We start from the raw sequence: 25,855 nt of genomic DNA, 5'->3' as shown, positions 1-25,855 counted from the left end.
GCGGAGGTTCTGCTTCTGATAATTGCCATGTGTCTTGTTGACACGTGGGTTAAATGAGTTAATGTATATAAAGTGCTTAAAATCATACTTGCCATCAACAAAGGATGTTGAGAAGACTGGATATCTCCTGCAAAAGTGTCAAGTTGGACCCTCACACCAAATACAACATTAACACAAAATGGATCAAAGACATAAATGTGAGACCTAAACCTGTAAAACTCTTAGGAGAAAACATAGTGGAAAAGCTTCATTACATTGCATCTGGCAAGAGTTTCCAGGGTATGACACCAAAAAAAAAAAAAAAAAAGGTGAAGTAGAAATAGACAAATTGGACTGTATCAAGCTAAAAGCATCTGTACATCAAAGGACACAAACCATGGAGTGAAAAGGCAACCAACGGAAGAGTAGGAAATATTTACAATTCATGTATCTGATAAGGAGTTAGTATCCAGAATACATAAAGAACTACTACAGCCCAACAGCAACAACAATGAATAAATTAATTTTTTTAAAAAAATACGCAAAGGACCTAAATAGACATCTCTCAATACACAGATGGCCAAGAAGCACATGAGAAGATGCTCAGTATTACAAATCATAGGAAACTGTCCATCAGAACCACAGTGAGATCTTACCCCACCCCCATCAGGATGGCTACTATTTAAAAAAAAAAAAAGCATGCAACAGAAAATGATAAGAAAGGAAAGTTGCTTTTAATCAGAATGCCTGCAGTCTGGGGAGATGGCGGACTCAGTGTCTCTCAAAGGCCATCTCCCCAGATTCTGCTCATCCGTGAAAGTTTTAAAGGGAAAAGGGGAAGTAATCTCAGTTAATCACTGAGACAGGAGGTCAGAGCTGTCTCCACCCCCACTGCCTGCAGGCTCGTCAATGTCTTTTGTGATCTTTCCTTGAGATGCTGTTTTGTTCACGAGAGTCTTTCCCCGAGATCACTGGAGGCAGGGCTCAGGATGAGATCTGGTCATCTGTTAATGCCTTAGTCTCCGTTCCTCCTTCTTTGATCTGGGAAAGAACCAACACATTAGGCAAGGTAGGGTGATCAAAAGATTTGAAAAGTGTGCTTGGGCTGGAGGTGGGTAGACCATGCGGGCACCTAGTTCAAGGTTAGTGACCAGATAACAGGGACCTCCTGCAGAAAGCTCTTTCCCACAAAGAGCTCTTTCCTGCCAAAAGCTGCTGACAAGAGGCGGTGTGATTGTTCTCCAGGGGAAGAAGGAAAGCGAATGGGCTCTCTGCGTTTACTGGCATCGGTCATCTTGGTCTACAGAGGGCTGCCAGGTCATTTCTTCAGACGAAAATCAAACCCTTTGCAGCTGCAACCACCTCTCCAGCTTTGCTGTACTCGTGGCATCAACTGAACTGAAGGTAATCTCTGCTTTGGGTAAACAAAATGACCTTTCATTGACATAGAACATTATCAAGTTCCATAAAGAAGAGGGTTGATTGCATTCTAACACTGAAAGGAGATGAGGTTTTCTTTTGAACACTTTAATTTTTTTTTTTTTTGCTTTGTTTTGGGGGATAAGGGGGCAGTAATTAGGTTTATTTATTTATTCATTTTAATGGATAAATTAGGTAATTAGGTTTCTTTATTTATTCATTGTAACAGAGCTACTGGAGATTGAACCCAGGACCTCGTGCATGCTAAGCACACGCTCTACCACTGAGCTATACCCTCCCCTCCCAACAGATAAATAGGACAGATAAATAACAAAGACCTGCTGTGTAGCACAGGGAACTATATTCAATTTCTTGTAATGACATATCATGGAAAAGAATCTGAAATATATACATATGTATGTGTATGTATAACTGAATTGCTTTGCTGTACACCTGACACTAACATTATAAATCAACTACACTTAAATAAAAAATAAAATTAAAAAAAGAAAAGGAACATATACACATATGTGTAAGTGAATCACCATGCTGTACGCTGGAAATTAACACAACATTGTAAACCAACTGTACTTCAGTTTTAAAAAATGAAATTAATCCTCTGAGCAGATTTCAAGTGTACAATGCAGTACCGTCACCACGCTGCACCTTAGGGCTCCAGGACTCATTCATCTCGCATACCTGAAACTTTGTACCCTCTGACCACATCACCTCCTTTTCCCCTCCCCCAGCCCCTGGCAACTACTATTCTGCTCTCTGCTTCTGTGAGTTTAACTGCCTTAGATTCTACATACAATTGATATTATGCTATGTTTGTCTTTCTGTATCTGGCTTGTTTCAGGGTTTTTTTTGTTGTCTTTTCAGCATTTTTTAATTACAAAAGAGTTGTCAGCAACTGGGTATATCCCCCAAAGAGTTGAAAGCAAGATCTCAAAGAAATATTTGCATGCAAGCATATCCACGACAGCTAAAAGGTCAACCGGTAAACAAAATGTGGTCCATCCACACAACAGAACACACTCAGCCTTAAGAAGGAAGGGGACTCTGACACCCGCCACCAGGGGGATGAACCTTGAGGACTTGATGCTCAGTGGAACAATCCAGTCACAAAAAGACAATACCATGTGATTCCACTTCTGTGAGGTCCCTGGGGTCATCAAAACTTCAGAGACAGAAAGTAGAATCGTGGTTGCCTCTAGGGAGGGCGGAGGGGGATTTGTCGGTTAATGAGTGTGGAGTTTCAGTTTTACGAGATGAAAAGAGTTCTGGAGATGGCTGCCGGTGAGGGTCACAAAACAATATGAACAGACTAAACATTCCTGGACTGTCCCCTCAAAAATGGGTAAGGTGGTAAAATTTGCATTATGTATATTTTACCACAAATTAATAATATAGTCCCCAGCATTTAAAAATTGAGAGATTTTGCACAGCCATCCTGATTTCCAGCTTTTTTGAAAGGATGAAAGTGATGGCCATTTGGGGCTCAATAGAAACAGTCGCTTTTTTAAAAAAATTGAAGTATAGTTGGTTACAATGTGTCAATTTCTGATGTACAGACCAATGTCCCAGTTATGCATATACATACATATATTCGTTTTCATATTCTTTTTCATTAAAGGTTATTACAAGATATTGAATAGTTCCCTGTGCTATACAGAAGAAATTTGTTTTTTAAATCTATTTTTATATACAGAGGCTAACATTTGCAAATCTCAAACTCCCAAATTTATCCCTTCCCACTCCCAGCAACCATAAGATTGTTTACTATGTCTGCAAGTCTGTTTCAACAACAGTTGCTTTTGATACAGGAAAAACGGGGCGAGAGAGGACGGCCAGGTCCCCGGTCCCCGGTCCCTGGCGAGTCCCTGGAATGTGCCCCGTCAAGCGAGGGTCCTTGGCTTCACGCAGGAAAGGATTCAGGAGCAAACCATAGTTGAGAAAAGGTAGATTTATTCAGAGAGATGCACATTCCATAGACAGAACACAGATCTTCTCTAAAGGCAGAGAGAGAGAGAAGGGGGGGGTGGCTCTGGGATGCGGGATTAGAAGCTTTTACGGGTCAGTAGCTTCATATGCTAACAAATGGGAGGTTTATTCAACTACCTTGGGGAAGGGCTGTCGCCCACTTTTTGACCTTTTTTGGCCATCCCTGAAGCTGTCCTGGCTTCTGTGGGGGGACCCTTTATCAGCTTTGTATTTCAACGAGTGTATATTAAAGTTCAAGGTCTACCGGGAGTTGAATATTCCACTGTCTTGGTGCTAATTGCTCTGTCATTCTTTTAATGGCTGTGCCCTGCCCCCTTCCCTCCTGTCTCACTTTTAAGAAGGGTCATGGAGCACAGTTTCAAACAGTGCCTATCCCCTAAATCTAGTCTGCTTCTCAAATATATTCCGCCTCCCTGACCCTCTGTGAGTATTTGAGGTTGAAACCTGTAGGCTGACTCTAAGAAGTGCAAGAACTCAATCTAAGCATGTTGCTCTGGACCACTATGTTCTACGGACCTTGTATCCCATTTGCCCAAAGAATGATGGGCATTGCTCTCCACGTCCCCTCAAACGCCCCTCCCCTCCAGGTGCTGTGCTCCGTCACTGCAGGTGGGCTGCACCACCTCTACTTGGCCTCCTTCACTGGATGCTCCTCGAAGGGCTCCACCTCTTCCTCACCGTCAGGAACCTCACGGTGGCCAACTACACCAGCGCGGGGAAGTTCAAGAAGAGGTTCCTGTACCCTTTCGGCTATGGGACCCCAGCGGTGATTGCAGCTGTGGCTGTCGGTGTGGGACACGAACTCAGTAAGCACGATGACTTTGTAATGAGGAAGTGATCATCTCCGTATGAATTCATATGTATCAAAATTCTGCCACCAGCATCGTTCAAGGTGCTGTGGGTGCCCCAGGAAGCAAAACGGACAATAATCAAATAGACATGCCCTATAATGTTAGGTACCATTGAAGAGAAGCAAACAAAGAAATGAGAATAGCAGTGGGGTGGTATTTTAAGTAGTGTGGTCGGAGGCGCCACTGAGAGGTAAACTTTCAATGTCACATGTTACTTCATTTTTTGTATGTCTTACTGTACTAGTTTCCTATTGCTGTGCTAAGAAATTAGCTCAAACTTGGTGGCTTAGGATGGTGCAAACTGATGCCCTTAGAGTTCTGTAGATCAGAAGTCCAACATCGATCTCACTGGGCTAAAAATCAAAAGTGCATTCCTTCTGGGGGCTCGAGGGGGAAAGTCCATTTCTTCTTTGTATGAAAGGCTTTTCCAGCTTCCGAAGGCTGCCGGCGTCCCTTGGCTGGTGTCCCCCTCCCTCTGTCTTCAAAGCCAAACCATTGCATCTCTGTGCCCATCCTTCACATCTCCTTCTGCCTCCCTTTCCACTTCTAAGGAAATCTGTGATTACATTGGATCCACTCAGGTAATCCAGGATAACCTCTCCATGTCAAGGTCTGGAAATTCAATCACACCTGCAGGGTTCCTTTGGCTGCATAGGGCAACATAGTCACAAATTCTGGGGATTTGTTCGTGGACATCCTTGGGGTGGGGAGAGGGTCACGCTATTCTGTCTACCACACCTGCAAATTTACTTCTTTCCTAATTTCTTTTAATTTGAAAGATTACATTTAGTAACAACTGAGCACTCCTGGGTTGAGGGTTGAGGTAACATTCGGAAAACACACAATGTACAAAAGACTATCCACTGAAGCAAGCAATCAGCAATTTATTTTTGAAGTCCCAACTGGAGAAAAAGCACACTGTCGTTTATGGATGAAAGTCAGAGTTAAATCTAAATATTACTGTTAGTAAAAACCTGTTAGTGGTCTATCCCAGTGGTTCTCAGCGAGGGGTGATTTTATCCCTCACCGGGGATATATGGCAGTGTCCAGAGACATTTTTGGTTGCCACAACTTGGGAGGGGGGTTGGCCAGAGAGGCTGCTAAACATTTTGTAATGCAGAGGGCAGCCTGACCATGAAGAACCATCAGCCAAGGTTGAGGGACTATGGTCTATTCAAAACCACTGCTCTGATTGCCATTGAATTCTATAATATAATGACATTGCAACTCTCAGTGGATCTTATATGCTTAATCGAATGGCTCGGTCCACAACGCCTAGAACATAATATGTCTTCAGTGAACGTTAATCACTAACTTTTCCTTAGTGTTACTGTTGCTACTATTATTATTATTATTTCTTCCTCCCTGACCCAGTTCCTGTGCCAATGTTTCTTCATAAGTTTCAGTTTAGGAAAGCTTTTTTCTTTTTCACTGAAGTACAGTCAGTTGCAGTGTGTCAGTTTCTGGTGTCCAGCACAATGTCCCAGTCACACATATACGTACATGTATTCGTCTTCATAGTTTTTTAGGAAAGCATTATTTTGAAGTTTCATTGCATTTGCTTCTTCTTATGAGGAGATGGGAAATTGTTGATCTATTTTTCCTTTCAGCTGCTGGCTTAACTTCCACAGAAGTTCTCTCTGGAGTTTTATGGGACCAGTTTTTGTTATTATTTTGGTAGGTTTCTAATTTTCCTTTTACTTTGGATATAAAAAATACCAAATTTAGTTGATGTGGTAGAGGGATACTTTGAAAAAGACCTATTTAAACTTCCTGGTGCATTCTTGGACTTCTTAAGACAGCACATGCCAAGGAATTATAAACCTTTTTATTTGTGGAAAGAATCCCACAGAACCCGACTGAATCAAAACTGAGATGTTCCATGAATTGAAGTTTCTGACATTTACCTTCCTTACATCACTGATGCTTTGACTTAAAAAAAAAAAGATTTTAGGCCAAGGCCAATCAGCTTTTTAAAAATTTTTGGTGAGACCATTTAACAGGAGATCTACCCTTTTAACAAAAATGTAAGTGTACAATACACTGTTGCTAACTGTAGGGGGTGGGGAGGTAACTAGGGTTATTTATTTATTTATTTATTTATTTATTTATTTATTTATTTATTAATTATTTACTTTTTAGTGGAGGTGCTGGGGATCGAACCCAGGACGTCGGACATGCTAAGCACATGCTCTGCCCCTGACTGGACCCTCCTCAATATTATTAACTTTAGACGTGACCACAGATCTCTAGGAGTTACTAATTTGCATAACTGAAACCTTTTACTTATTGAAATACAGATCCCCAATTCACCCTCCCCCCAGCCCCAGACAAACACCATTCTACTCTCTGCTTCTGTGAATTTAATTTCTGTTTGACTATCTTAGATACCTTGTATAAGTGGACTCAGACAGTATCTGTCTTTCTGTGACTGGCTTATTTCACTGAGCATCATGTCCTCAAGGCTTGTCTCTGTTGTCACATACTGAAGGATCTCTGTCTTTTACAACGCTGCATAGTATTCCACTGTGTGTGTGTCTGTCTGTCTACTATCATCTATCTCAGTCCATATCACATTTTCTTAATCCATTCATCTGTTAATCCACATTGAGATTATTTCCACTTCTTGACTATTGTAAATAGTGCTGCAGTAAACATGGGACTGCAAATATGTCTTCGAGATTCTGATTTCAGTTCTTTAGGCTAAATACCCAAAAGTGGGGTGGCGGAAGCATAGGGCAATTCTATTTTTAATTTTTTGAGGAACCTCCACGCTGTCTCCCATAGCGGCTGCACCAGTTTGCATTCCTACCAACAGTTTACAAGGTTTCCAATTTTCCACATCTTTGCTAACACTTGTTGTTTTTTTCATTTTTCAAATAATTTAAGACTCACAAGAAGTTGCAAAAACAGTACAGAAAGTGCCAGGTACCCTTCCCCCAGCTTCCTCCAGTGGTAACATTTTGCATAACCGTGGCACAGTATCAAAACCAGGAAAATGATTTTGGTACAATAATACTGACTGGACTCCAGACCTTATTCAAATTTCATCTATGATTTAACAGAATGTGTTTTGCAGACAGAATTTGATCATCGATCTTGGGGGTTTTTAATGGTCATGCAAAAATGTTTAGTACATAATTAAAACATTTTAGTATGTAAAAAGAATAACAATGACAAAAAGAAAAATTGAAAAGATAAAACACCAAAATGAAAATAGTGTTTCTCTCTGTGTATGGAAGGACAGATAAGTTCTGTATGTTTTTCTGCATTTTTCTGACTTTTGATAATGACCATGTATTACTTCTCTGATCAGGAAAAAAAAAGAAAGAAAGAAAGAAAAGGAAGCGAGTTTAAAGAATCACTGTGTACATCCAGGGAGTTTCAGAAATCTTAAGCACATATTGTATGTTTCTGGAATAAATTTCTATATCGTTTCTTATTGAAGCATTGGGTATGAGCCTACGCTAAGCTCCATCCTTCATGTCACTTCTACAGATCATCTTGTCCTTCTGTCTAACCACCCTGTGGATTTTAAGATACCATCTTGGTTCTCTTAATAGTGAAGTTTCCAGAATGCAGAACACAAGGTAAGTAGGCATAGAGCCAGAAAATGCAAAGGAAGGAAGGGGTTTTTTGTTTGTTTGTTTGTTTCTTAGAAATTTTCACTGTACAAATTTAGAGCAGTGAAAAGTTAGGGCAATTTTCTGGGGATATTTTTGGTTGCCCTGACGCGAGATGGGGGATGAAGGGATGGGTGCTACTGACATCTAGTGGAGGGAAGCCAGGTTTGCTGCTAAACATCCTATAAGGCACAGGACAGCTCCTCCCCCTACCCAACGTCAATAACACTGAGGTTGAGAAACCCTGAATTAGGGGAATAATGCCTGTGCTGTTTGCCCCATTTTTATGATTTGGGAAACTGTCGACTGAGAAAAAAGAAAGTACAACCTAAAAGTTGAGAATTATGTTTTATAGAGAGGACAAAACTGAGGACATGAGCCCAGAAGGCAGTCTCTCAGACCAGATCACTCTGAGGGACTGCTCTGAAGAGGTAAGGGAGGAGACAGGATGTACAGGAGTTTTCTCAACAAAGATCAAGTGGTCAGAACACCAAAAGATTTAGCGCTTTTCTATGAATGGGAAGATGCAAGAGTCTGTGAGCACTGAAATCGTTCCTTTGACGTGCACCTCAGCTAGCTGGGGCCAGCATCCTGTTCTCTCCCACCCTGAGACCCCTCAGGGTGCGCTGTTAGGGGCGGCTGCAGTGGCTGCGGGCTTGGCAGTGGGCAGCTCCTTTGTCTCCATCCTGAGTTCCCTTGGGGCTCACCCTCAGGGCGGCTGCAGTGGCTGCTGGCTTGATGACCACAGTGTCCTTTGTTTGCTGATATGGCAGGAAACTTCTTTCATTCACAGAACTGTATGGTCCATGGGAAAACTATCTGAACCTCCGAGGATGTATTTCCACAGTACTTAATATTATGAAATATACATTGTAATTAATATGATTGTGTTAACTTATTGCTGTATACAGATGTTTATTAAGTACAGTAAGGACAACCGATCAGGAGATGGTTGCACTGAAAAGATAGCTTGTTATACTCACAGATCCCAAGAGGAAGGGCGTGCTACGCTGGGAGGACCTGGGGAAGCACCAGAGTCTGTTAGGAGGCGAGGGAGAAGGAGAAATTGTGGACAAGAGCCTTTACTGTGGTGTCTGCGGGAAGGGACGGACGAGGAAGGGGAAGCAGGTGTAGCACTGGCTGGTTAGAATCATTGCAGCAGGCTGTGGGGTGCAGGGGCTGAACTGAGTTGTCTGGTGCCCGGCTCTGGGACGATCAGGGCAGCAGGACAGTGCCTGGGACTGCGGGAGCCGGACAAAGGAGGTGGGTGAGGCCGTGGTCTCTGGACTGGTTTATTTGCATTTGAAAGGCATGCAAGTGGCTGAGCTGTTTGTTCTCTCTGCATTGGCTAAGCCCCAGGAGGGAAGGGCAGCCCCTCGAGGGCAGACCCGCTGTTAAAGCAACAGAGTATAAACTTTAAAAATAATAAAATAGAAATAAAAGACATAGTTAGTACACTTATAGTATATAATTATAATACAAAGCCATTGTGTTAATATTATGAACACTAGAACAGAAGCGACTTCATTATACCCAACACAAATATGTATGTCTCTGCATGTACGTATTACCTTCTGAAAATGCGTACTCAACATATATTATCCATTATATGCCAGCATGACGTACCAGTTAATCTCTTTAATATTCCTGCCAATAGTAATCATCTTTAACAGTCTGACATTCTAAGGCAACCCAAGCCTCGAAGCAAGTAGAAAAGCATCGTATCGTGTGATGCGGGTACTGAGATGAAGCTCGGAGTTGTGATGGATGACACCCTTCCGTCTTGGTTTTGGCAGGATGCTGACGTCTAAAGCCATTGCTCAGCTCTTCATTTTGGGCTGTTCTTGGGGCCTTGGCTTCTTTCTGGTTGAAGAAATCATAGACCCCATCAGAATGGTGATTGCCTATTCTTTCACCATCATCAATGTTCTCCAGGGCGTCTCCATCTTCCTGGTCTACTGCCTTCTCAATCGCAAGGTAAACCCATCTGCCTGTCTAGCCATTTGATTGCCTCTGGGTGTCTCACTTTTTACCAGTATTTTCTTTTCTCTTGGGTTTTTCTATTTCTTGGGGGATGGGTGGGGGCTCTTTCTTCCATACTTTATAATTGTCCTGGGTACCACTTGTTTCTTGCTTCTGAGACAGGAGGGAAGGTGGCAGGGCACATCTATTAGGGGAATAACACAGCAATTAGTACCAAGGTGGCGGAAGATTCCACTCCCAGTAGACCTTGAGACCCAAGATGGCGGGAGAGTTGACTTCCAGTAGACCCTGAGCTTCATTATATGCTCGTTGTAATATATTAACAAGGTAAATGACACACCACAACTGCCATGACAGTTCTGAGGCTGACCATAAAAGGTCAAAAGCGGGTGGTGGCCCGATGCCTGGGAATCCCCGTCCATTCCCTAAAATAGTTGGAGTAATCCTCCCACTTGTTAGCATATGAAGTTACCCAGCCCCAAATCTAACAGCCCTGCACCTTGTATTCACTCTCTCTGGCCTTCTACGGTCCACACTCTGTCTATGGAGTATGTATCTCTGAATAAATCTACCTTCACTCTACTATGTCTCACCCTTGAATTCTTTCCTGTGAGAAGCCAAGGACCCTCACTTGTTGGGACGTGTCCCAGGGACTCTCCTGGGGCCTGGGACATAGCCATCCTATCCTATCATCCCATTTTTCCTGTATCACTTCCAGTCATTTGAATCTGCACCAAAATAGCAGAAACTAACTAGAGCCACATAAAGTCCACATTATCTGACAAGAAAAGAATAAAAAATGGGGACAACTTAGTAAATACTAAAAAAAAAAAGCCTTTTACTTGGAAAATACTGAAAAAGACTTTATCATGGGGGAAAAAACCCTACACTCTGAAATAAGTTTGGGTTGTTAAATTTGAAAACTGAGTTTAAATCTGAGCTAATTCTTAAGATGAAAAGGGAATTAATTGAATGCTGATTTTGGAGGGGTGTAATTTTATGCAATGATGCGGGAGTAATGATACAATCTTTTTAATGTGATGCTCAACTTTTGCAAACTGCGGTTTTGCATAAGCATTTTGGGATTTATTAATTTTCCAATGGTCTCTGAATCCTTTGATAGTCTTTAACTTTTTGTTTAGCATGTCTATCTTGTCATGATTCTTTTTAGAATTTCACTTCTTAAATGATCTGGTGTAATTTGCCAGATTCTTATTTGCTTCTAAGAAGGGTTGACAAGTGCTTCTTAAAGGATCAGATAGTAAATATTTTTGACTTTCCAGGCAATGAGACTTCTGTGAGAGCTCATTCTGAGTCCATTCTTCTCTTGCAGCATGAAAGTTGCCATAGGCAATATATCAATGAACAGGCAAGGCTGTGCCAATAAAACTTTATTTGCAAAAACAAGTGGTGGCGTGCATTGAGCCTGGGTGTGTAAGTTGCTGACCCCTGGTCTATTGTGTCTTAAGCAACTCTCCGAGATCACAGTCAATGACTTCATGAGCTTGTGCGTGCTTTTTAATAAAAATTTCCATTTCTCTTTGCAATCAATTTGCATTGGGATTCATGGATTAGATGTTTTACTGTGCGATGGGATTATAGGTGTAAAGAACCAAAATAAGCACTGCATGGGAGGGAGGGTGTAGCTCAAGCAGTAGAGCGCATGCCTGGCATGCGCGAGGTCCTGGGTTCAACCCCCAGTGCCTCCTCTAAAAATAAATAAATAAATAAACCTAATTATCTTCCCCTGCCCCCACCCCCATTTTTTTTTTTAATTTTTAAAAAGCACTACTTGGAATGCAGTTAATGCTCAATTATTAAACATATCTACCTAGTCATCAAATTGAAGTAAATTAATTTTCCTCATTTCATTACAATTTAAATTTAAAATACAACTACAAATTGAAGGCAATTAACCTGTTAGAAACCATGAAAAATAAAACAGCAGGCAAAATGCACACAAATACAACTATTACAAAACTTGTTAAGTTTAAATGTGTTTTAAAACACTAACACCAATGTTCAGTTATGCTTTTGAATAACCCTAGACCTGGTCTTTAGTTTCCAAAGGCTATGGTAATGTTACACTGTACTTATCTTGATAACTTCCTAGCATTATGGTAATTTTATGAGATCCAAAAGGATAAAAAATACTCGGTCCTATAAGGGAATCCTCCTACGCTGCCGGTGGGATTGTAAATTGGTACATCCACTATGGAAAGCAGTATGAGGTTCCCTGAAAAACTAAAAATAGAGTTACCAAATGATCCAGCAATCCCACTCCTGGGCATATATCTGGAGAAAAGTCTAATTTGAAAAGATATATGCACCCCAATGTTCACAGCAACATTGTGTACAATAGCGAAGACACGGAAGCAACCTAGGTGTCCATCACCAATGGGTGAATAAAGAAGATGTGGTGTATATATATAATGCACTGTGTGTGTAGACACACAATGGAATATTACTCAGCCTCATAAAAGGATGAAATACTGCCATTTGCAACAACACAGATGGACCTAGAGATGATCATATTAAGTGAAGTAAGTCAGAGAAAGACAAATGGAGTCTAAAATATGACACAAATGAACGTATTTATGAAACAGAAAGAGGCTCTTAGACATAGAAAACAAACCTATGGTTACCAAAGGAGAACGAGGTGGGGGAGGGATAAATTAGGAGTTTGGTATTAGCGGACACAAATTACAAAAAAAAAATAGATAAACAAGTCTTAATGTATGGCCCAGGGAACTACATTCAATATTTTGTAATGACCTATAATGGAAAAGAATCTGAAAAGGAATATATATATATGTATGTGTGTGTGTGTGTGTGTATATATATATATATCACTTTGCTGTACTCCTGAAACTAACACAACAGTGTAAATCAACTATACTTCAATTTAAAAATAAAAAAGAAAGAAAGAAAACCAATTTTGAAAGATTAAAAAAAAAGTGGGGGGAGGGTATAGCTCAGTGGTAGAGCGCATGCTTAGCATGCACGAGGTCCTGGGTTCAACCCCCAGTACCTCCATTAAAAATAAGTAACTAAATAAACCTGATTACCTCCCCTCAAAAAAAAAATTAAAAATGAGAGAAGTTACAAGAGGCTGTGGGAGTGGAGTTGGGAATTTATTGCTTAATGGTTACAGGAGTTATGAAACATTTTGGAAGTAGATAGTGATGACAGTTGCCCAATATTGTGAATGTAATTAATGTCACTGAATTGTGCACTCAAACATGGTTGCAATGGCAAATTGTGTGTTATGTATATTTTACCACAGTAAAACTATAGGAAAAAAAAAAGAAAAAGGAGTTGACAATAAAATGCATTTTAGAAAACATTTATGGGAGGGCCATTATGGCCAGTGAAGGAGATTGCAAAGGTGACCTAAGGAACTTTTGAGAGAGGGGAGGCAGGAACGCACGTCTCCGAGCTGCTGCTTTATAGCTCTCATCTCTAACTCACACTCCCAGAAGCGATGCCCACCTCTATGTGCTTGCGTGCTCGGGTTCGAGGAGAATACAGAAAATGGTTCAAGCAGATGGAGGAGAGGACAGAAACTGATAGCTACGACTTGCTTGGCTCCACCACCCGCAGCAGGACGGTAGGATTCTCCCTCCTCTCATCTCCCACCGCCTCCCGTGTCTGCCCCTTGTGATTTCATTCATTTGAAATCTTGGTCCTTGCTTTTCAAGAAAGAAGTGGTCTTCACAGACCAGTACCATCAACCAAGGATAAATCTTTCCAGAATCACTTGTGCAAAACTCTGCTTTCCTATTTCATGTCATTGTGAGCTGTTCTGGGGGCCAGAACATGGAATTTTTCTCTTTACGTCCCGATGACCTAGAGCTGGTCTGGTTCACAAAAGCAGACACCCGAGGGCCATGAGCAACAGAAACATTAAAGAAAAATTTCTTATTTAAGTGCAATTTCTTCGCAAGTTCAGGATGGTTACTAACCTTGATGGATTCAAATAAAATTGATCTGTAAATTTTCTTAAAAAGAGAGATTGGGTCTCAAGACAGCAGCCATGGAAGGGACATAACATAGATGCCATTCCTGGTCCCTCGATATTTTACTATGAAAAAATTCAAATGCAGAGAAAGTTTTAATAATTCCACCATGAACACCCATATATACACCACTTAAAGTTCATAACAGTTTAATATAGTGGCTTTATCTCATATCTGTTCATCGACCCCTCCCTAATCAAAGCGTTAACCTTTATTTTTACATCATCTGTATTTTAATTATTCAATCTGTAGCCTTCAGAAAGTGGAATCTGTTGCTTTGGTTCCTTTGAGGCAAATTATCCAAGAACACATAAATAAATCAGATATATATATAAAATAGCCATGCATTGTGCTAAATCCTGGGGAGTCAAAAATTTCCCTGAAGATTAAAATCTTCCAATGAAATGACTTAACACTAGGAAAGCAGGTGGAGTAACGCTGGCACACCGTAGGAGCCGTGTAAGTCTTTGTTAGATAAAAGCAACAAAAATAACAAAAGTTGGGTAAAACTGCAGTCTCCGCAGTGAGGCTATGGGCAGTGACGGCGTGTGCGCCCCGCTCGGTATTTCTGTCCCCGGCTCTCTCATAAAGCCGAGGAGGCTGGGATGCCTGAAACCCACGCATGCGAGTTTGTTTCTACATGAGGTACATTTTTATCTTTTGACCCTGAGTCCTTCAACGATTGGCCAAGCATTTCTCCCACTTTTGCTGTTTCAGGCTTTGAAAAAGGTCAGTGAGGAGTAAATGGTGTCAATCAGAGGCTAAGAATGAATGCATTGCTATCTATGTGCACAAGCTAGAGCAGCAAACTGGGAACGGTGCGGTTTAGGGGACAGCAGAGTGCAGGCGAAGTCGCATACAGAGAGAGGACTCCAACGGGAGGTCCTTCCGCTGAGAATGGATCTCACCAGCCGGAAGCTGTTGCAAGTGAAATGCTTCTAGTTCAGCCCAGCAAGCCTGCCTTTCCCTGACCTTGAGCAGGTGTTTCAGCTCCGGGGTCCTCGGTGCCGTCTGTCCAGTGAAGAGGCTGAAAGCATTTGATCTGGTAACAAGTACTCAGGGACAGCCTTCTCTGTGCGAGGCATCGTCCTGAGCCTTGAGAGGACAGTGATGAGGGGCAGAGGCTGTTCTTGCCTTCAGAGAGCTCAGAATGCGTGAAAAGATGGAAACGGAGTAATTCCCACACAAGCAAGGGCCCCATGGGTTATCACTGTAGCAGCCAAATTCCTTGCAACCTGCTGCAGATTATCGTTTGATGCAATAACTTCTATGGCTCTTAGATTTTAATCTGGCAAACACCGGCTCACTTCTTATTTCATTTATAATTTTCACACTTGTAACGTGTTTTCTTTCCCTTCTGTCAATTTCCCAAGTGAAGATGGTGAAAATGGTGGACTTTCCTGGGAAGAGCAGCAATGGATCCTCATAACGTAACTTAACAAATGCTCCGGATTCATCACCTGGCTTCCCTGGTGGTAAAAAGGAAGACTGAGTATCAAGCAACTTGTTAAAATGTGTTTGGAGAACTTTGCATCACACACTGGCTGTGTGGACAGAAATTATGTTTTCGTTCTCTAACGTGGCTTGTGAAACTTCGTCATAAAATCTTGACTCAGACTCTCACACTTGTTACATATTTAGCTTATTTTTTTGTGGAAGCAAACTGTTTTCTTCCTTTTTAAAAAAGATTAAGGCTCTCTGCCCACAGATTCTCCCAACATGCTTGTCTGGTTTAGCACGAGTTTCAGCTCCTCGGTGTATTTTTCTGTTCTCCCTTATTGCTTGTAAATTAGATATTCTGATCCTTTGAAGAAGGGTGGGTCTTTGATGCTGGAGACTCAAGAGGAAAATATAAGGGAGAGAATTTTTTTAAAAAGCACTGGTTGATTGGCTGACTTGCACAGTGTTTTCTTTTTTTAATTGAAGTATATATAGTCAGTTTACAATGTTGTGTTAATTTTTGGTGTACAGCATAGTGATTCATTTATATATATTTCTTTTCATATTCTTTTTCATTATAGGCCAATACAAGGTATTGAATCTAGTTCCCTGTGCTGTACAGTAGGACCTTGTGATTTGCGCAGTTTTGAGGAACTGGGAAATACCGAATACTGACATCATTGCTACTCCTAGCAAAGAGTGTCTCCAATTACTTTTACATTTTACTCGCATAATATTAGAACTTGAAGTTATCTACAGTGTGAAATTTACACATCTGTGGCACGTCACTGAGGTATTTGACGTGAATTTTTCCCATTACTCAGGACAATGCAGTTCTCCAGAATTAACACAACGTTGTAAATTGACTATCCTTCAATTAAAAAAAAAAAAAACCTTTAAGATTGGGATTAAAAACAAGCAAAACAGCTTTAAGATTGGGATAAAAAATGCAGTTCTTTTTTTTAAAAAACAGTTTATAATAAGAACTGAATGATGTATAGTTTTTCTGTAGCCACTTGCTCACGTAGTCTGGACGTGCTCTCCTGTTCTTAACTCTATTTACAATCTAAATTTGTCTTCTTTTATCAAAGCCTCACAGAATTGCTGTGTGTGTGTGTGTGTGTGTGTGTGTGTGTTAAATTTGCCTCTCTTACAGTGCTAAAAAGTGTAGCACCAGCTGTCGAAAACCATCTTGCAAGTTATCATCATGGCCAGGGTGATGACCCTAATGTATATGCTGATAAAGGCTGATGTGACTTGAGTAGGGTGTGTGTCTGTAATCAGAACTGATGAGGTTCGTTCTTTCACGCACTCATTGCTAAAAGAAATACTGTTTCTTATGTTCCTATTCTACGTTTTTCCCACATATAATGTTTAGGAGGGTGGACAGAATATATAATAAAACTATACTAATCTACAAAAATCAGTGTATTATTTCTACCATTCTATGGCTATGGGTCACTTTTTTTTTTAAGTGTTTTTTTTAGAGCAGTTTTAGGCGTGCAGAAAAATTAAGAGGAAGGTACAGAGATTTCTCATGTGCCCTCTGTCTGCACACACGCATAGCCTCCCCTGTAATAAACATCCCCCACCAGAGTGGTACTTTTGTGACAACTGATGAACCAAGATGGAGACATCTGTCACCTCCAAAAGTTTCCTTGGATCCCTTTGGGGTTTTTTTTTTTTTCCTCTGTGATAAGACCACTTAACAATCTACCCTATTAGAAATGTTTTGGGCCTACAAAACAGTGCTGTTAATTACAGGCACCAGGCTTATACAGCCACTCTCTGGAACACATTGACCTTGTAGAATTGCAACTTTATACCCACTGAATGATTTCCCGTTTCTCCCTCCCCCAGCCCCTGGCAACCACCATTTCGTTTCTGCTTCTCTAAATAGGACTGTCGTTACGCCCTTATCAATGGAATCATGAATTACTTGTCCTGCTGGGACTGACTTTTTTTCACTTTGTCTTTTGGGTCCCTCCATGCTGTTTGCAAATAATAGGATTTCCTTTATTTTTTTCAGGCAGAATAATATTCAATTGTATGAGCTCCCAAATAGAAGATTTGTTTCCTCTTTGTTACAATCACTGTTTATTTTTTAGATTCCATATACAAGTGGCAAGTATTTGTCTTTCTCTCTGTGACTTACTTCACTTAGCATGGTAGCCTCCAAGCCCATCCACGTTGTTGCAAATGGCAAAATTTCATTCTTTTTTAAAAAAAAAAATTCTTTTTAAAAAAAAAAGTATGTTGATTTATGATGTTAGTTTCAGGTGTACAGAAAAGTGATTCAGTTATACATTTACATATAATACATATATATATTCTTTTCAGATTCTTTTCCATTATCTGGTATTACAAAAAATTGAATACAGTTCCCTGTGCTATACGGTAGGTCCTTGTTTGTCTAGTTTATATACAGTGTGTGTGTGTTACTCCCCAGCCCCTAACTTACCCCTCCCTGCTCTTTCCCCTTTGGTAAGTGTAATTTGTTTTCTATGTCCATGAGTCTGTTCTGGGTTTGTAAATAGAATCTGTATCATTTTTTTTTAGATTCCACCCATAAGTGATATCATATGATACTTGTCTTTGTCTGTCTGACTTATTCCAGTCAATATGATCATCTCTAGGTCCATCCATGTTTGCTTCAAATGGCGTTATTTCATTCTTTTTTGTGGCTGAGTAGTATTCCATTGTATAAATATTCCACATCTTCTTTGTCCAATCATCTGTTGATGGACATTTAGGTTGCTTCCATATCTGTTTTGGGTTTTTTTTTTTTTTTTCCAATTCTATACCCAGAAGTGGAATTGCTGGGTCAGATGATAGTTTTCAAATGGAAGACCTTTATTTCAAAAGTTATCCAGGTGACCTGGGACATAACATAATACCACTCAGAGTCAGTTCTCCTCTGCCTCCACCCCAAGACCAGATAAAGATTCTACAGAAGGAGAGGAAGTCTTTGAGGAAGTTAGACCATGAGACATTCGTGGGGCTCTTGTCCACAACCACTGCCTGGGGGTTGTAGCACATGTGCAGAGCAATCTCTATGTAATTTGGGAGATGCAGGAGCAGGAGGAATCTGTTCCGGAATTAACTGGCCACTGCCATCCCAAACAGGGTCCCCTGTAACCAGGATGTATAGGAGTTTTACCACCAAGACCAGGTAATCCGAACATTGAAAGATTACTGTTAGCTAAAGAAAATCAGACATCTCAAGAAAGAATTTAGCGCTTTTCTATGTATGGGAAGGAGCAAAGGTCTGGGCTCATTGAAATCATTCCTTTGACAAGCACCTGGCTCTCTAGGGCCAGTATCCTGTCCTTTCACATTCTGAGTTCCCTCAGGGGGCACCGTTGGGGGTGGCTGCCTGCTTGTCTGCATCCTGAGCTCACTGTCAGGGGTGGTGGCAGCGGCTGATGACTTGATGGCTTCAGCATCCTTTGTTCACTGATGGGTCCTGCAGTATTTTTTGTTACATAAGCACTTGTTAAGAGCTCCATCAATGTTTGAGAAATGACGAAAGAAGAGAGAGCGAGAGCGTGAGGAGGAAAGGAAGAGGAGAGAGAAGCAGCTGAATGATATTTATGAAATCTCGATCTTTGGTCTCTCACTATGTTGGGAGTTTGAGATTTGCAAATGTTAACCACTATATATAAAGACAGACAAAAAACAAATGTCTTCTGTATAGCACAGGGAACTATATTCAACATCTTGTAATAACCTTTAATGAAAAAGAATATAAAAATGAATATATGTATATGTATGCATGACTGGGACATTATGCTGTATGCCAGAAATTGACACATTATAACTGACTATACTTCAATTTAAAAAAAAAGAAAGAAAGAAAAGGAAAGAGAATAACATTTTACAATTAGAGCAACTCCTTCTAACTCCCCAACCCTGAGTTCCATTTCTCTTCTTTCCCTTCCTCCAAGCAGGCAACTATCATTATTTATGTAGCATACACCCTTCCCTTCTGAATTTCACATGTATATGCATTATATACATCTAAACACGTATGCATCTAAACATATATTCATGCATAAAACATCCATATTCATGAACAATATGTAGCATTGTTTTATGCACTTACATTTTCACCTGTACATACCTACACATGTGTAATGAATGGATTTATTTATTTTTCCTTTTTCATTTTCTTTGTCATTATAAGTTATTACAAGATATTGAATGTAGCTCCCTTCTAATGAGTGTATCAACATTTCATCCTGTTCTTTTTAACTGAAGTGCAGTCAGTTACAGTGTGTCAATTTCTGGTGTACAGCACAATGTCCCAGTCATGTATATTAATACATATATTCATTTTCATATTCTTTTTCATTAAAGGTTATTACAAGATATTGAATATAGTTCCCTCTGCTATACAGAAGAAAACTTGTTTTCATCCTATTTTTTTTAATTAAACTAGTTTTTAAAGATGACTTCTGTGGAAATGGGACTTTCATGCCCTGTATTATAATGAACACAGACACGTATTCATGACTGGTTTGCACCCAGTACCCACAGGAAGAGAATGGGGGAAGTGGGTTTTTGCAAGAGCATGCATTGAGGCTCCACCCTTACAGAGCTAAACAATGTAGTCTGGGAGGTAACCCCTGTCGGTGTCCAGGAAACAAGGTTAGCAACCAGATAACACAAAATTAAAGCACCACTTTTTTGCAGGAGGCGCAGATCATTTAAGAAATGTGGGAAAAGACTGAGTGTTGGTATGAAAACTTTGAGAAATTATTTGGCTCCATCTACTATATCTCTATGGTTTCTCTGTCTATTTGTAATCATCTCTACCTCTGTCTCCACCTATCTATGTATATTTTGTGCTCTCTTTCTGTATATATATACATATATGTGTGTGTGCATGCACGCTCATGTGCATGCAAATTCATTCCTGGGCACAACCCCAAGAGAAGTGCATACCCATCTACACCTTTAGATATGTATGAATATTCACAGATAAATAGATGATGGCATAATCATGCAATGGAATACCACACATCAATGAAAAAGGACAAAGCACAGCTACATGCACCAGCACAAATAAATCTCACAAACAATGATTAGCAAAAGAAGGCAGATCAAAAGGACAACAGAGTTGGGGGAAGGGTATAGCTCAGTGGTAGAGGGCATGCTTAGCAAGCATGAGGTCCTGGGTTCAATCCTCAGTACCTCCATTAAAATAAATAAATAAACCTAATTACCTCCCCACTAAAAATTTTTTTTACTTTGAAAAAAAGGTCAATGGATGGTATGAGTCTCTTTATATGAAGAACAGACAAAAATAATCTCTGGTGGTGGAAGTCAGGAGAGTGGTTAATTCCAGGGTTGGGGGGATGGGACTGACCCATAGACTCGGTGCCTGTGGGGAGAGGGGCAGGAGCTGCTGCAGAAGTACCATCGAGGCCAGGGGAGTGCAGTGGAGGAGGCCTCCAGCCAGCTCTGGTTTTGCAGACCTCGTCTCTGGCCCGGACCTGGCACTAGTTGGCCACACGTGGAAGCTAAGCATGAATGCCAAGAAGAACCCAGGGGTCTTCTGGCCACGGGTGGCAGTCTTTCCCCCGAGACTCCACAGCCCCCATGGCACTGGGACAACTGGTGGCAAACATCTCCTGTCCCCTCCCCTTCTGGGTCATGAGCCCAGGCCTCTGGCCTCCCTCCTGCCCTTGTGCCACCCACAGACTGGCCTCTCCCTCCCAGATCCGTCCCCCTGGCAGCCCACAGACAGGCTGTAACAGGGAAGAACAAATCTGACTCCGTAATGACTCGATTCCTTTAGCTCTAAGCTTTGTGCTCTGCTGCCTGTGCTTAGCCGTGGTAGCTCTGCACCTCCACGGACGAGTGTTGCCTCGAGCCTGAAATATATAGAAGAGCCCATTCTCCAGGCTCTGACCTTTAAAGGTATAACACTTTTCCATTAAAAAGTTGCAGAAGTGAGAATAGCATTCATCTTGTTGGAGGTTTACAAGGACATCGTGACCTGACCTGCATGGCTAGCTGCAAGAACAAAAGATTCTGAAACCAAGAAGTTTGCAACAACCAGCCACGTGCCCTCCCCTTTTAGTATAGAAGCCTGAGCTCTAACTCAGGGGAGATGGTTCTTTGGGACACCAGTCCACCATCTTCTCTGTCTGCTGGCTTTCTGAATAAAGTTGCTCTTCCTTGCCCCAAGAGCTAGTCTCTCGATTTATTGGCCTGTCATGCAGCGAGCAGTATGATCTTGGACTCAGTAACAAGGCCAGCAGAGCTCTGGACTACCCAGTCCCCCTGGCCTGGAGGAGGATGGCCCCAGGATCTGAGGATTCTGAGTGTGCAGCCCCTGTGCTGTCTCCTAGCAGGTTGACCACCTCCCCAGCTGCTCCCTGGGTTCAGAGTAGCTGTCAGCCAATCTGCTCTCAGTTGCCAAGACACGGTCCCCAAGAGGACTTGCAGGGAGCTAGTCCACCGTCCTCCCCCACCCTCTGCCAGCCAGTGGGGGAGCCAGCTGCACCTGATGGGTCTGCCTCCTTGTCTCCCAGACCCAGTCAGCACCAGCAGAGAACTGCTCCTGTGAGCCCCCAGGGTGGGAGGACACACACTCTCCCCAGGACCTGACAGCTCCAGGCTAGAGGGCCAGATACACAGGGCAAGTTACACCTCTGCTGAGGGCGGCATTCCCAGCCAGGGCTGACCAGACACTAGGAGAGGCCTCCCCACAAGAGCCAGGGGGAGTCCCTGGCCTGGCCTTTGAGATCCACTATCATTTTGTTCCAATAATCCAATTCTTTCACTTACATTCTGCTCTTTTAAGAAAGATGACTTCATAGCCTCAATTTCTTTTCTTTTTAATTGAAGTATGGTCAGTTACAATGCTGTGTCAGTTTCTGGTGTCCAGCATCATGTTCCAGTCATACTTACACATACATATATGCGTTTTCATGTTCCTTTTCATTATAGGATACTGTAAGATACTGAATATAGTTCCCTGTGCTCTACAGTATCTATGTTATATATAGTAGTTAGGATTTGCAAATCCCAAACTCCTAATTTATCCCTTCCCACCCCCTTTACCCCTGGTAACCATAAGTTTGTTTTCTATGTCTGTGAGTCTCTTTCTGTTCTGTAAATAAGTTCATTTGTGTCATTTTTTTAGATTCCACATATAAGTGATATCATACCGTATTTGTCTTTCTCCTTCTGGCTTATTTCACCTAGTATGACTATCTCCAGGTCCATCCATGTTGCTGCAAATGGCATTATTTTGTTCTTTTTTATGGCTGAGTAGTATTCCATTGTATAAATACACCACATCTTCTTTATCCCATCATCTGTCGATGGACATTTAGGTTGTTCCCATGTCTTGGCTGTTGTAAATCGTGCTGCATAGCCTCAATTTCACATGTTGTACCCTTCCCAAGCCCACTGTTTTTCCTTGTCATAATTTTCTTGGCTAGTCTAAGGCATTTAATCTTTTTATACGAACTTAAAAGGATTTTGTCCTATCCCGCCACTAGCAAAAAACCCCCAAAATCCAAAAAACAAAAATAACAGCAAAAACAAAACAAAATAAAACAAAACACTAGCACCATGTTTCAAAATATAATTTCATTCACTTTTCATATCAGATTTGGTCCAATAGACAAATGCATTCATCCTAGGATAGAGATGTCTTTCTTTTTGTTTAAACCGTATTTAGGTTTTTAGTTAAGATTGTATCACTTTCTTGCAGTGTATATGCATTTTAATGTGGAAAGGCATTTATAAGTTAGAACACTGGTTCTCAACTAGGAGAAGAAGCGGTCATTTGGCCACGTCAGGAGACACTTTTGGTTGTCACAACAGGGGTTGGGGGAGGGTGCTTCTGGCATCTAATGGGTGGAGCCCCGGGCCGGCTCCGCACAGCAAAGAATAATCTGACCCCAATGTCAGTAATATTGAGATGGAGAAACAATATGTAGACCACAATTAAATTTTTCTAAAATACTAGTAGGAGTGCTGAGCTTAGAGATTAGATATAACTTTTTTTATTTTCTTCTTTCTAAAATTTCTATGATCGGCATTTTTGACTTTAAGATTTTTTAGACAATATTTCATTATGAACATTTGCAAACATAGGGCAAAGCTGAAAGAATTTTACAGTGAACTCCCATATACCCACCACCTGGAACTTACAATGAGCCCTTTACTTGCATTTTCACGTGTGTCTCCATTCCTGCATTCCTCTGTCCATCTATTCATCCATCTTATTTTTTTAAGCATTTCAGAAGAAGACGCTGCCTACAGTAGACTTGCCCTGTTTCCCTATTAAAAAAAGAAAAGAGAGGAAAGGACAAAATTTGCTATTCTCTTCAATTGCCCATTACAATACTAGAAAACTCTCCCATAGCAGTTGTTACAAAATCCCCAATTCTCCTTGAGAAACACCAAAGAAAGATAAAAGACGATGCAAGTTCCTATTTTTGCTTCCATTTCATCGTCATGGCTAGAAGTCACTTCTTGCCTTTGGGTGGTAAGTCTTTCAAACATTTTATTCTCTTCAACTAGAAACAGCAAGGACTCTTGGCTTCTCATATTCTACTTCGTTTTCGACGTTGTGACCTGGGCAGTGGGGGGCCGGGAGAGGGAATCCACTTTCTTTGTTCTTTGAAACCACAGCTGGGGTGTCTTCTATGGAAATACCTAGAGGAATTAAGAAGAAGAAGTAATTCAGAATGATTCCTAAGGAAATGGGAATTTTTTTCAAAGCCTACAATCTCTAATATTCAGTCAAACAAGGATTGGATGGAAGTGAACCCCTGGGCATCACCCTTCAAGACATGAATCGCTTTACCCTAAGAATGGATTCTTTTATGTCAGGGCCAGACTTTCGGCATGGAAGGCTGCCCCGCGCTCATTTTTCTTCCTGAAACTGAGATAGAATCTCCGTCTTTGGGACCCATTTACTTAGACAAGCCAGAATTCCCACAGTGTGTGTCCTCCAGGTTTTAGAGCTGACTGCAGCATCCAAAGAGCTCATCAAAGCACTGCTTTTCTCTTTCCATCTGAACATCCTGCGGTTGGAACTGAAAACTGAGAGAGAGCCTTCCTCTCTTCCAGGGAAAGTATAGTTGCTTTCTGCTCCTGATTTTGGAAGCTCCCAACCTCCCAATTATATAAAACATATTAAAATTCTTTCTCATTCCAGGCTATGGTTGGGAGGGAGGGGGTTTTGACTATAAATACAAAGAGGTATATATAGTTTTCTATGTATTTTTATATAGCATTTCCATAATTTTATTTCCATAACTTTATTTTTTAATTTACTAGCCAGTGATAAACTCACATCTAATTGTTCAAGTCCTACGACTTTTATGAAACACTTGCCAGATGAGAAAACCTGACCTATGTATTCTTTTCTTTTTTTAAAAAGTTTTAAGTAAAAAATTTTTATTATCATTTTTGTTTGTTTTGGTGGGCTGAGGTAACTAAGTTTATTTATTTATGTATTTTTTAACAGAGGTACTGGAGATTGAACCCAGGACCTGGCCCTCGTGCGTGCTAAGCACGCGCTCCACCGCTTGAGCTACACCCTTCCCCTCTATTTTCAAATATAATAAAGTGTTAATGCCTGAAAAATTCAACAGTTAATTAAGTCACATGACGTTACCTTTTGCAGGCATTAAAGTGAACATTTATCTATTGATGTTCAGTTTTCTAATTTTACCCCCTATTTTATCTATTTTTCCCCATGAGGTCTCAAATATTTTTATGGATCTGTGAACACTTTTAGCTCTAAATGATAAAACCGTCGCTAGAGGGCTAAAAGTACATTGGACGTACCCCGTGCCTTTGGAGGAACTAAGCACCCAAGAGCTATTTGAGGGAATAACAAAAAGTCAAGTCAGTCTCAAGAGAGTCAGATCCTCAGAAAACACTTAAAACATTAAATTCCCCTTTTGTTTTCTCTCCCAGGGCTTTCCTGCTTCATTTTCTTCACGAGCATTCATAATTCATTCCAAGGTACGTGGGTGACAAGCAGAGGGAATCCGAAATGACTCATGGAGCTTGTGTTTCTAAGATACTTATTTACAACGCAGTTTGGGGATAAGCAGACCAACTTTTGCTGTCCCCCAAATTCACACCTAGAAAGAGAAGTATGGAAATGGTGAGCACTGGCTCAAGTTCATGCAGCCATCCAGGGACACAGCCAAGTGTAATTCCAGCCCTTGTAAGTTTTCTCTCCACACTGTACTTACAGCATTTGAAAAGAAACAGCTTCATTGGTTTATTCTTACTATTCCTTTCTTTCTTTCCTTCCTTCTTTCTTTCTTTCCTTCCTTCTTTTTTCTTTCCTTCTTTCTTTCTTTCCTTCCTTCCTTCTTTCTTTCTTCCTTTCTTCCTTCCTAACTTCCTTTCTTCCTTCCTTCCTTCCTTCCTTCCTTTTTCTTTCTTTCTTTCTTTCTTTCTTTCTTTCTTTCTTTCTTTCTTTCTTTCTTTCTTTCTTTCTTTCTTTCTTTCTTTCTTTCTTTCTTTCTCTCTTTCTCTCTTTCTTTCT

General features: G+C 40.9%; 1 protein-coding gene and 1 long non-coding RNA gene across 2 annotated transcripts in view; both read left to right on the top strand.

The window, feature by feature from the left end:
• Nucleotides 1–718: 718 nt before the first annotated feature.
• LOC141574678 (uncharacterized) lies at nucleotides 719–16,717 on the top strand. Its single transcript, XR_012501662.1, has 8 exons — nucleotides 719–1,048; nucleotides 1,225–1,383; nucleotides 3,990–4,208; nucleotides 5,864–5,930; nucleotides 7,752–7,843; nucleotides 9,673–9,853; nucleotides 13,339–13,469; nucleotides 15,257–16,717. It is a non-coding gene; the product is annotated as an uncharacterized LOC141574678 (long non-coding RNA).
• A 7,067-nt stretch (nucleotides 16,718–23,784) lies between these two features.
• LOC105078400 (adhesion G protein-coupled receptor E3-like) overlaps nucleotides 23,785–25,855 on the top strand; it is a 35,740-nt gene continuing 33,669 nt past the window's right edge. The window contains exons 1-2 of the mRNA XM_010966949.3: nucleotides 23,785–23,830; nucleotides 25,273–25,320. Of these exons, the coding sequence (XP_010965251.3) occupies nucleotides 23,800–23,830; nucleotides 25,273–25,320 (79 nt within the window). The 5' untranslated portion in view covers nucleotides 23,785–23,799. The remainder of the gene's footprint in view (nucleotides 23,831–25,272; nucleotides 25,321–25,855) is intronic.

This window comes from Camelus bactrianus, chromosome 22, assembly GCF_048773025.1.
Source record: "Camelus bactrianus isolate YW-2024 breed Bactrian camel chromosome 22, ASM4877302v1, whole genome shotgun sequence".
Taxonomy (NCBI): domain Eukaryota; kingdom Metazoa; phylum Chordata; class Mammalia; order Artiodactyla; family Camelidae; genus Camelus; species Camelus bactrianus.
Note: the sequence above shows the minus strand (reverse complement) of the source record. Positions and strands in the feature narration are given on the sequence as shown.